Raw genomic sequence first — 12518 nt, 5'->3', positions numbered from 1 at the left:
CTCTTTATTTGGAATCTTTGTTGAAAATCTTGGTAAATCATAATTTCTTGTGGTTTCTGATATGCTCGTTCTTTCTCTGCAGAAGAGGAGTACACGGCATGTTTCCTTTGCATCTGGCCGCTCTAAATGCTCATGCGGACTGCTGCCGGAAGCTTCTCTCCTCAGGTACCGACTTCACCACTGAATCAAGCTACAGGTTGAAAACCTGGTGCAAATCATTTTGGGCTGAATACAAAAACATTCTGACACAGCGCTCATGCAGAATATGCAAGATTGAATATGTCTCTGGATGTGTCATGATCTCATCACTTCTCCTCATTATTTCCAGTTCTTTCCGTAGTATATTATAAATAGAATTCTCAATTTATTGTCAATTAAGTATTAATTAAATACAAAAATCATGGTGAGCCCAATTTTTTAATGGTACTGTATGTTTAAATTATTTTCTGACTTCCAGAGACATGATGTTTGTTGGAAAATGTTCAAATTAATTTCTTTGACCACAAATCGCACGCCGGTACTTTGAGCTCTTATTGCTCTCAAGTCCATTTCCCTTTGAAAGCTTTCACATCCACACCGGGTGATTTTGACATGACATGTGTAAATCAACAGTTCCTAACCTTACTGAATCTCTTGTGTCTAAATGGGAGAAATCCCTGCAGCCATGTTCCATCATCTAGTGAAAAACATTTCACAGAAATCTGGAAGCTGTTACAACAATCTCCCCATTGATGCCCATGGTTTTTAAAATGAAATATTCAGTAAAAGCTTGGTATGGTCCACATATTTTTGGTTATTGTCTATGTTGATATGAGAAGGGGACAAAATTCTAAACAATGAAAAATCCCTCAAGCTGATGTGACTTAGACTATTTAATACATTGCTGTTTATGTTGAAGGAATATTTTGCAGCTGTTCCTTCTGTAATTAGGTTAACTTTGAGTTATAGATCTTTTGTATCTGAATTGATGAGCATGAATTTTCCTTATGTCTCTCTGCTTTGGTCTGGCATGCCCTTATATCTGTGTGCTTTCTTAACTCTGCCTCTTGATTGTTGGTTTGTTGCATTAGAATGTAGATGCTGTATCTGTACTTTTGAATTGTTCTGCTTGGTTGCACACATTTGTGTTAGCGACGTGTGTTTGTCTTATCTATCCTACGTGCACTGTCTTTGTTTATCCTGAACTAACATCCTTTCTCTATGTCTCTCTTCCTCTCGCACTGTCTATTTTTTGGACCCCCCCCGTGTCACTCTTTCCCCTCCTGCGGTCTGGTACTCTGGCTGTCTGCGTCTGGGGGCACTTTCCTCTTCCATGCACTTCCTTCCAATACTTCCATTCCTCTACAGGACGGAGGTATAGCATAATGTGCCCTCTCAGTAATGACTCGGTCCTGTCTGCAGGCTTCCAGATCGATACACCAGACAACCTGGGGAGGACGTGTCTGCATGCTGCAGCTGCGGGCGGGTGAGTCTGTCTGTCTTGGGATTCGGATTTTGCCTGTTGGATGGCATGAAAAATATGTGCTGGTGTTTGCTTACTTTTCAAAAATGTATTTCAGAATGGCAAGAAAATCTATAAAATCAAAAAAAAATTTTTTTTTAGCTGAAATCAGACTTAAAAAGTGTACATTTCATGTGCGCATACACACTGTAGTGATATGCATGTAGAGTTATTACCAGTAAGGTGATTGGACCTTTCCTAATGACTACCTTATCCATTGTTCAGACAAATGTCAGTATTGTCGGACCTGTTGTCTGTCCACATACCAGCTCATGGCAAGTTGTTTTTCTCTCAATCTCTCTGTCAGTAATGTGGAATGTGTGAAGCTATTGCTCAGCAGTGGAGCCGATCATAACCGCAGGGACAAACATGGAAGGTGAGTGTTTGGTGAACACAAGACATGTACAAGAGGATTCTCTAATTCTCTAAAACTTCTACATAATGTAAATATCTGTGCTATTCAGTCCATTTAGGAGCAGTGCGAGAATTTGTCTAAAATCCCAAATTTTCTTGAAATTTTTTGGTGTTTTTAAAGATTTGTTAAGCATTAAGTCAAAATAATGTTTTAAAGGGGTCATATGATGGAGTTTCAATTGTTCCTTTCTCTTTGGAGTGTTACAAGCTCTCGGTGCATGAAGAAGATCTGTAAATTTGCAAAGACTAAAGTCTCAAATCCAAAGAGATATTCTTTATCAAAGTTTAGACTCTGCCAAGTGGAAGAGGAAATATATGCGTAATGCCGCCCAAATGTTCACGCAAAGAAAAGGCGTGGTTTCAGTAACCGCATGCTGTTAGTGTTGAAACAGCCCTATCAGGGAGATCAGGTTCACACAAAAATGAGGGACAGAAAGCTCTCTGACTAAATCTAAAATGTCTTGAATTGTGTTCTGAAGATGAACGGAGGTCTTTCGGGATTGGAACGACACGAGGGTGTGTTATTAATGACATCATTTTTATTTTTGAGTGAACTAACCCTTTAAGTATTTGCTATGGACTGTTCAAATGCAGAGTTTTACACATCGCGTGTGTGTGCACGAGAGAGACTGAGAAAGACAGTTGAGTCAGCTGTCTTAACCGTCTGTGGCTTGTGTACTGTAAACACATACGAGCTTCATCACTATGTCTGTCATGCGACTCTGTTCCCCTTTTGGTCTTGAACTGATGGTAAAACTAAGGACATTATTAACTGTCTTTACATCTATTTTGAAACTTGACGCTCGCAATTATGGAAAGGGGCGTTACATTTCCGACGAGTGCTTGCGGTGTTCGGCCAATCACAATGCACTGGTTCAGTTGGCCAATCAGAACAGACTGCGCTTATCAGAAGGAGGGACTATGTAGAAAACTATGCGTTTGAGAGAGTCGGCGCATAGAGGACCTACGATAATGTACAGTATTTGAAAAATTATGTGTTTTTTGAACATTAAAGCATGTCATCATCTTCTGTTAAACCAAATACTCAAAATAATAATCTTTAAAAAAGCATCATATGACCCCTTTAATTGTTAAGCTTTTTAAAATGCTGGCTCAATGGATAACTTTATCATAATTTTGCCATATAGTAACATTTAAAAAACATATATTCAGATTTCATTGTGTTTTTATTTTTTGAAAATTTCAATAATTTATGAATATAAATTATATTCATTGTCATTAATTATAAATTCATTATATCTCTTTAAAAATTAAATACACTTTCATGAAAACTTGTATTTTGTTGTCATCACTGCACACATTAAATGAATTTCTTTCCTACTGTACTAATTAAATTATTTGTCAAATTCTTTTCCCCCCATCTCTCTTTTGTTGTGGGTGATGACAGGACCCCTCTCCACTATGCGGCAGCTAGTCGACACTTTCAGTGCCTGGAGACTTTGGTGTCCTGCGGTACCTGCATTAATGCCACTGACCAGTGGGGGCGCTCTGCTGTGCACTACGCTGCTGCTTCTGACCTGGACCGGAGGTATACAACATTTACACTAGGGCTGCACCCTAATAGTTGACTAACCTTTAGTCTACAAGAAGAGGCTTGATCAGCCAATATTTTATTAGTCTCTTAGTAACAGAAATAAAAATCCACAGGAAGTGGCAAAGTCACGCAGTCTGTGACGCACAGATCATTAACACTTACTGCAAGACAGATGTAGGTGCCAATGCGGTTACTTGCTCTTAAAATACTCTGTCATTTTTGGTCATACAGATAAGAGTATTACATCCTTCGAATCCGTAAATATATCTTTTTTTATGTGCGTGCAAAATAATGAAAGTAAGCAGGATGCGCTTTCTGCCGTCTGCAGTCTTTATGAACTTAAAAAAAAAACGAACCGAATCTCTACGTATACTTGCCTTACAGATGTAAAAATATATCTATAGAGAGAGAAATAATCTACTTTCAAATGATCAATTCAAATGGAAAACAAATATTCACAGATTATTTAATCCATGTGAAACATGGATACAGGCACATCACTTCTGGGGAGAGGAAGATTCAGTATCACTGACTTCATCTCTTAAGCCAAAACACAAAGATAGCAGTAGTTTATCAATAAATCATTAAAATGTTAAAGCGGCCTCCTTACTGTTTTTGTGCAGTGGCGAGCTTTTTGTGTACACTTGAGCTCTTATTGGGCTATATAGGCAGTGATAGGCTCATTATTATGATTTCAATGGTTTTTTAATAAACATGTGATTAGTCAACCATAGTCTTTAAACTAATGATTACTAGTCGTCCAGAAAAATCTTTAATCGAGGGAAGCCCTAATTTGCACAAACAGCCATTCCTCCTCCATTCAGAGGATTCAATAGGAAAGTTGATTTGTCGCTCAGTTTGCAAACATAAACATTACTAGACTAATAGACTTATGTTGGAGCAGGACATTACAAGGGGTTTCACTGGAAAACTGCAGCTCATAAATCTAAACCATCCTTCACCCTAATCGTAGTTTGTACTTTTAGCGGTGGAGAAAAAAACTCCACAATCCCCACATGAGTAGTTTCCAGTACAGAAATGGAGCTAGTTATGGCCAAACACCAGGTAATTGACAGTTGTAAATGCATGTCTAACCCAATTAAATGTGAGGTAGACACAGGCAGCAGGTGAAATCGAGTGCGGTCCCCATCTCCAGAGACGACTAGCAGCTACACCAACACGTATCTGTGTTACCATGGCAACCACGGGCTATTTTTAAGTCTCCTGTCATTGGGGTTGTTTATGTGCGAAAAGGGGGGGTTGATGTCAACTTGATATGGCAAAGGGAAACGCCTTCGTGCTTAGTTTAATTAAATTCACTTGCAGAATTCACCAGCATAGAGAATTTTGTGAATGAGTAATGAGATGGTAACCACAGTATCTTTTTTATATCAGGATACCACAGTTATTGCATAATACATTAATTATTAATAAACTATTGATTTATATAAATATTTACTCCTTAATTACAAAATATAATATTGATTCCGAAATATTCAAATAATGATACTACAATGAATTTTTACTAATTGTTAAGAGTTGAGTAAGAGCCTCTGCTTGTAATATTTTTTGTGAGGTGTGTGTGATTTATTGTTTTCTGCAGGCGGCGTGTGGTCCTGGAACCAGAGAGTGACGGAGTTCAAGCTGAGAAGGAGAAGGAGGCAGCTCTGTGAGTTCTCTGCCTCGATTCGGTGTCTGTTCACATGTGTAATGCTCTGATGCCATAACATTGGGTGTTTGTGTCTGCGTGCGTCTGTAACCTCATCATTTCATGTCTGGAACAACCTAAGTGTATTTTTCCTCTCTTCACTTCCACAGTAGTGCATATACATCATTTCAATATATATTTATTTTTGTGCGTGCAGGTGTCTTGAGTTCCTGTTGCAGAATGGTGCTGCCCCATCACTCAAAGATAAACAGGGCTACAGTGCTGTTCATTATGCTGCAGCGTACGGCCACAGACACTGTCTGAAACTGGTGAGGAGACGTATATATGTTCAGTGATTGCACTACCTCCATCTGCACTCTACTGTCACAACTATATTAGATTTAAATGGGCAACCTAACATGCAAATTAATTTAGTCCAGTTTGTGGTTTCATTCATGTGTTGTAAAATGATATGCTTGCTGATGCCTGCACTCTGTTGAACCTATTGTATGCCACCTGCTGGTGCGGTGTAAATGTTTATAGTGAAAGAATGAATGTGTTCCAGTTAACTCAGAATAGCTTTTGATTGAGTTTAATGTGAACAGCTGTAATTCAGATGAAATCTGATTTCAGCTTTTGGACAGAGATGAGAACCAACAGGATGATGAGAACAGCCAAACCAGAAGCCCATTGCATCTGGCCGTGAGTCCAAATTTACACCTGTACAACCACACACTAACAGCCACATAACAACATGCTAAGTAAAGGATAATGTAGATCTCCGCTTCGCGTCGGTGTCCTGATCACCCTCTCAGGGTTTATTCTGAGATAACAACTGGCTGGATGTACATTATCCTGCTTATCACACGGCTACTTGCCACATAAGTAAATAATTAGACATGAAATATTGATTTGAGCTGAAATATTTGAACGCAAAGCTTCCAAGAACACAGCAATTGCGAGCAAGAGGCAAGTTCAAACTAGATGGACATTTAAGGGAAACGGTGCAGTCAAACCACTTATTACACAACATTTCACCACATGATGTTTTATTTACAAATTTCGGGAGGAGCACGTCAGATACTTAGCCTAATCAACACCGGTGGAGCACAATCAAGTTAATCAACACCATTGTATAAATACAGCTGACTTACCTCTATCCATTAACGGTTTAACAGCATCCCAGCTCCACCCCATCTCCTCACTTCGAGTTCACTTTACAATTATACGGGGAGGCGGGGTACTCTAGGTTCGGGCCATTCCCAAGCTCGGAGCCCTTCACCGGACAGCACGCCAAATACGCATTATCATACTTCAGCTATTATATGCAAGTGTGAATTCATGAAATAAATAATCATGGCAATAAAAGAATTAAGTTATTTTTTTTTTTTACCAGTTTGTAAGTTATCTTATAATCCGGAATGTCACGACTGACCAATCAGCATCAAGTATTCCACAGAGCTGTGTAATAAAAACGTTATATCACCTTATCAAAAAAATATGTGACCCTGGACCACAAAACTAAAGTCTTAAGTAGCACGGGTATATCTGTAGCAATAGCCAACAATACATTGTAGTATCTGTTTTTCTTTTATGCCAAAAATAATTTGGATATTAAAGTAAAGATCATGTTTCATGAAGGTATTTTTATTTTACCCTTATGATTTTGTCCAGGGTCACATATATCAATACCTTGGCTACCACCCATCCTGAAGCCAACTTTTGCATAGGAAAACAGCTTGGATGTTTTTTGGAAACTCTTAGAAGGTTTAATTACTACAGACAGGCCCTAACCTTAATGATACATGTGATGTGTTTTCAGACAGCTGGTCTACATATGTTTGTTTCCAGGCATACCATGGTCATGCACAGGCTCTAGAAGTGCTCCTGGAGGGTCACTGCGAGGTGGATCAGGGGGATGAGGTGGGTCGGACTCCACTGGCGCTCGCTGCCCTCCGGGGTCACACTGACTGCGCTCTCACGCTTCTGAACCACGGGGCCTCACCGAGAAGCAAAGATACTCTCCGGGGACGTACACCGATCCACCTTGCAGGTATTACACTTCTGTGTGATGGAAATTACACAGCTGTGCATTTGTTTTGCGGTATTTAATACACTCAGTTTGTTTCCAGTCATGAATGGTCATACGTCATGCGTGCGCCTCCTGCTGGAAGACTCTGATAATGCAGATCTGGTAGATACAGCGGACTCTCAGGGACAGTGAGTATTTCATTTAATAACTTTCTTTCTTTCTTTCTAAACACAGTTGAGGAGATCCTTGCACTTGAGAGTGCTTTAATGGGTATTTGTTCTATGTGTGTTTGTGTTTGCAGGACCCCTCTAATGCTGGCAGTGATGGGGGGTCATGTGGATGCTGTGTCTCTTCTATTGGAGCGTGAGGCCAGTGTGGACTTGGCTGATCATCATGGTCTGACTGCTCTGCACCTGGGGGTGAGATATCTGATGTTGTCAAACATATTCATGTACAAGGACTTTTTTTTTTATTTTTTTTTTTTTTATTTTTTTTTTTTTTATAAAAGCTCTCTCTTTCTGTCTCTCAGCTCTTGTGTGGACAGGAGGAATGTGTTCAGTCGCTGGTGGAGCTAGAGGCATCTGTGCTGCAGGGAGACTCCAGGGGTCGGACAGCCATCCACCTGGCTGCAGCGAGGGGTCACGCGTCCTGGCTGAGTGAATTGCTCAATATTGCATGTTCTGAATCCCCGATACCTCCATTACGAGACAACCAGGGATACACACCCTTACACTGGGCCTGCTACTATGGTTGGTTTTAACAGTCTCCATTATGAGTTTAAAAAGATGCTTTTATTTATCAATAAACTGAACGTAGCTTGTGTGTCTCGTAGGTCATGAGGGTTGTGTGGAGGTCCTACTCGAACAAAGAGATTTTCGTCACTTTGATGGGAACCCTTTCACCCCGCTTCATTGTGCTGTGTATGTCTGTTGTGAGATTGTTTTCTGTCGTTTTTTTTTTTCACTTCTTCTTATCTTTTAGCTTCATCTGTCTCTGATTCCTCTTTCCTGCAGGGTCAATGACCATGAGACCTGTGCCAACCTCTTATTTGAAGCCATGGGATCAAAGATTGCAACTTGCAAAGACTCAAAGGGCAGGTTAGTTTGGTATATGTGAAGAGAGAAAACCGTATTAGATGTAATAGAATATAATAAATTCATAACTACAAATTTTGAAAAAAAAAAATAAAACACATTTTAAGCTATTTAAACTGCATTAAATAACAAAAAAGAGTAGCACCGATACAATTTTAAACAATATATTTCTCAAAAGAAATTGTTTAAACTTTTCCTAGTTTGGCTAGATATTCCTGACAATTGAAATGTTTCTAATGAGTTGTTTGTGTTCATTATTAGAATCAGAGCTAATAGTAAAACAATTTATTAAATAAAGAACTGCTGCCCCTCTTTATCAGGACACCTCTCCACGCAGCTGCTTTTGCTGGCCACATAGACTGTGTTCAGCTGCTCCTGGCCCATAGTGCATCTGTGGATGAGGTTGACCAATCAGGGCGCAGTGCCCTGATTATGGCAGCAGAGAAAGGAAGAGTCGAAGTCGTAGGTTTGTATTCCCCATTTTTTTTTTTATTTGAATTATGCCATTGTTCATTTGTATAAGTATGAAAATGAGCTCAACTGAATCCACTTATGCAAAATGTGGCGTGTGTTTTAAACAGAAGCTCTACTCACTAGTGCCAATGTGAACCTCAATCTGACTGACCAGAAGGGCAATACAGCTCTCCATCTAGCCTGCAGTAACGTAAGTACAGCCCATTGCGTGCCATGGCCATCAGTCTCTATAATTTCAGTTTCAGCAGTGGGGCAGTGATCTTTCATAATCATTTTTATAATTTGTTATAATCAAAATTTGTCATTTTGTTAAAATGCCAGTGCGCTGACATATAGCGCTGTTGTGCTTCAGGCATCCCGAGTATGAGTCCCAGCATGTGGACCTTTCCTGATCCCCCCAGAAATGATATATTCACATCAGTGACATTTAAATATATATATAAAAAAAGATAGTTTGGCCTTTTCAAAACCAGAAAAATGTAAAAAAATTCCACTTGTTAAGTATTGCAGACACCTACTGTATGTGTAACTGTAGTCATGGGGTTTTAATACTTCATATAATTATCAAGTAATAAAATTGTGCCAGATAGAAAAATCCCACATTTTGAACCTGTATGACTTGAGGTCTCCTAAAAATGATTTTCCAGTTCTTTCTGCTTGCTCTCTATCCAGAGAATGGAGGAATGTGCATTGCTCATTCTTGGAAAACTTCCAGACTCTGCCCTCGTCGCTACAAACGCAGCGCTGCAAACGTGAGTTCCCCCACCACATTACATTATAGTACATATTATATTTACATTTGTGCATTTGGCAGATGCTTTCATCCAAAGCAAACATGCATTGCACTGCATTGCATTTAAGGAATACTTTTTTTATCAGTTCATGCATTCCCTGGGATTCAAACCCATGACCTTGACTTTGCCAGCTTATTTAAGAAGCAACTGATGCTCACTTGTTTCTCGTTCACTTCCTCAGACCTCTGCATTTGGCCGCTCGCAGCGGGATGAAGCAGACAGTGCAAGAGCTGCTCTCTCGTGGGGCCAGTGTTCAAGTGCTAGATGAGAATGGTGCGTCTTCCTGAAACTAAAATCTCAGCTTATTTGGTTTACGCATAGATTGCCAGTGTATGTGCCTCTGTGTATCTGTCTGCCAAAAGCAGTGGCCGTGTTCCATAGCTTTGATGATGTCATGTGTGTCCCCTTTTGCCTCTGACCATGTGTTTGGCTGCCTATCTAGCGGAACACTAATGGAATGCCGCTTTTGTCCATCGCCTCTCCCATCATTGTCCCTTTGTTCCACTGCTCCATCCCTCCTTTTACCTCTTTCTGCTTTCCTTGTCCCCTTTCCTGTCTCTCTCGTCTCTTTTTGGCTGTCTTTCCCCGCAGGTCTCACCCCTGCTCTGGCTTGCGCTCCCAGCAGGCAAGTGGCTGACTGCCTGGCTCTCATTTTGGCTACCATGATGCCTTTCTGCTCCCCTTGCAGCTCTGGAGCTCCTTCGCCAGGCGCCCTCCTGAAATCTCTGCCCCGCCAGGCCAAGAGTCCCCAAGGCCCCCGAAGTCCAAGGGACCCCTCCGGCCCCTCCAGTGAGGGCACGACCACTGAAAATGATTCCGATTCAGAGACATTTTGACCCCGACTCCTTCTAGATACACCGGACATAGTTTTCAAAGCACATATTGTCATGAACCTTACAGAAGTTGTACAGATTTCTGATTATGGAGTGCAGCCTCTGTATTAAGAGATTATGACATATAGCACACATGGTACGCTTTTGTTCTCCCACACTTGTTTGCACAGGAGATTTTTTCGAAAGCCATTTGAATCACTTTAACACAGGTTGATTGATGATCGATTGCCAAATGTTGACTGACTTCTCACACTTGAGGTTTTGTTATGCGTCTCCTACGTTTCCGTGTAAGCTTGTTGTGTTCGAAATGACGTGAAAGTCTAATGGTGTGTGATTTATTAGCCGTTTAAAAATCTTTTCAGATTTGAAAAGGTGTTTAGTGTTTGTACTTCAGTCTTAAGACTAGTCATGAAATCCAGTGTGATGTGATGAAAAATCCAGTGCAAGTTGTCCATTTCCGGATCGTACACCAGTTGTACTTTACATATTATATTTGACAAGTTGTGAAAAGAAAGCTCTTAAGATTTATATTGCAAAAAGAGCATTTTTAATCCACTGAGATAACAACATTTCTAGGCCTTGATGGTCTAAACTTACATCTGATGCTTTCGGAGAGTGATAATTTTGACACCTGATTCCTTCTCAGACATAAAGACAGTGTTCAAATAATACTTCTATTCAGGTTGAATTTTAGATTCTAGTGAAAGGGCACAGCATGTTATGTGAACTATGATGTTCTCAAGCCTGTACTGATATTTATTGACATTTAGATGACAACGGTACTACAGTTGTATGCACTTATGTATAGGAGTAAATGGGTGTTTAAAGGAATAGTTCACCCTGTAGATTATAATTCTGCCATTGTTTACACGTGTCAGTGTTTTTTGTGGGACACAAAAGGACAATTATTGAAGAATCTTGATGTGGCTCTTTCCATACACCAATACTGTGTCTGTCAGGCTCTAAAAATGACAAAGAAATACCTCCAAAAGAGCTACATACTGTATTCAGAGACTTCTGAAATCATACGAATGCTTTGTATAATATTTCCCTTAAGTGAGCTGTTGGTTCTGGATCATTGTTAATGAAATGAATAGAATTGTGAATAATGACTTAAATTTTAGTCTGTTCCTCACATAAAAGTATTATATCGCTTCAAAGGACTTCTCCTTTTGTGTCAACAGCAGCGGTAGGAAGTAATGTGAGAGATAGTAAGTAATGACAGAATTGTGAGTTTGGGGTGAACTAGTCATTTAAAAATGAATCTATAATGAACTTTTCCAGTCTTCTTTTTTCTTTCCTTATGAAAATCTTTTAAGAATTTGCACTGGTTGACTATCAGTCCTTTTTTTAAACAGATTTCTAAACATGCTTTTGGGGGTGGGGGGATGTTAGCAAGTGTGTTTCTTTGCTTGTTTCTATTTTGCTTCAAAAGATGAAGAGCTTTCAGCGAAGACGGTGTTTTAATATCTTGCCGGTCAGAAACTTTCCAAAACAAATTGAAAATGAAAATGTAAACTACCATTTGTCTGTTTGCCTTTGTCCACGATGTGCCAGTTTCTCCACCGTGTCCAGTGCCTTGTTCTGCATTTTCAGAGTTTGTTAGATTACATCAGTATATGTTTGTATGTATGGAGTGTAATGAAAGTCTGAAGATGTGAAGATAAGTCTGGGTCACACCTGCCAATCGGAAGCCAATGTGTTTTTTTTACCAAGTCCTAATGTTTGTGCCTATGAATGTGTGATTTACAATAGAAAACAGTCTTCGTACATATCAGCTCATGAACATTAGCATCATTACCAGAGCAAACATTGCACACAACTGTCTAATAACAGAAGCACATGGGTGAGTTTCTTTTCATAAATTAGATGGATAGATTGTGAGTGAAAGGATGCAGAAGAATGAGTCAAACAGTATTATAACAGAAAAAAAAAAGCTTTGAAATGTGTGACAATCTAGATTATGGTTTCCTCCTTCATTCCAATGTTGAAGGTTCTTTGTCAGCTCAAGTCTCTTTTATAAAAATTGTATGACTATTATATAAAACGTTTTAACAAAGTTTTGTGTCCGTTTTCTTATCCATTTGAAAATCAGTTTAGGCTATTACAAAAATGAAATTTGCAGGCCTGTTTTCCACCTGACCTTATCAAAAGTTCTATGTTAAATGACTCT

The 12518-nt window shown here is 39.5% G+C and overlaps 1 protein-coding gene across 2 annotated transcripts in view; it reads left to right on the top strand.

The window, feature by feature from the left end:
* Nucleotides 1-12404, top strand: part of LOC127965604 (serine/threonine-protein phosphatase 6 regulatory ankyrin repeat subunit B) — a 28062-nt gene extending 15658 nt beyond the window's left edge. Inside the window, exons 11-28 of one of the 2 annotated variants that reach the window (XM_052566471.1) lie at nucleotides 83-165; nucleotides 1402-1465; nucleotides 1809-1877; nucleotides 3324-3464; nucleotides 5074-5139; nucleotides 5336-5447; nucleotides 5752-5820; nucleotides 6970-7171; nucleotides 7251-7338; nucleotides 7452-7569; nucleotides 7680-7899; nucleotides 7983-8070; nucleotides 8164-8247; nucleotides 8565-8710; nucleotides 8826-8908; nucleotides 9391-9470; nucleotides 9694-9785; nucleotides 10201-12404. In XM_052566471.1, the coding sequence (XP_052422431.1) occupies nucleotides 83-165; nucleotides 1402-1465; nucleotides 1809-1877; nucleotides 3324-3464; nucleotides 5074-5139; nucleotides 5336-5447; nucleotides 5752-5820; nucleotides 6970-7171; nucleotides 7251-7338; nucleotides 7452-7569; nucleotides 7680-7899; nucleotides 7983-8070; nucleotides 8164-8247; nucleotides 8565-8710; nucleotides 8826-8908; nucleotides 9391-9470; nucleotides 9694-9785; nucleotides 10201-10232 (1837 nt within the window). In that variant the 3' untranslated portion in view covers nucleotides 10233-12404. Of the gene's footprint in view, nucleotides 1-82; nucleotides 166-1401; nucleotides 1466-1808; nucleotides 1878-3323; nucleotides 3465-5073; nucleotides 5140-5335; nucleotides 5448-5751; nucleotides 5821-6969; nucleotides 7172-7250; nucleotides 7339-7451; nucleotides 7570-7679; nucleotides 7900-7982; nucleotides 8071-8163; nucleotides 8248-8564; nucleotides 8711-8825; nucleotides 8909-9390; nucleotides 9471-9693; nucleotides 9786-10103 lie in introns of both variants that reach the window. The other variant, XM_052566470.1, reaches the window with a different exon arrangement.
* Nucleotides 12405-12518: the final 114 nt, after the last annotated feature.

This window comes from Carassius gibelio, chromosome B9, assembly GCF_023724105.1.
Source record: "Carassius gibelio isolate Cgi1373 ecotype wild population from Czech Republic chromosome B9, carGib1.2-hapl.c, whole genome shotgun sequence".
Lineage (NCBI taxonomy): Eukaryota > Metazoa > Chordata > Actinopteri > Cypriniformes > Cyprinidae > Carassius > Carassius gibelio.
Note: the sequence above shows the minus strand (reverse complement) of the source record. Positions and strands in the feature narration are given on the sequence as shown.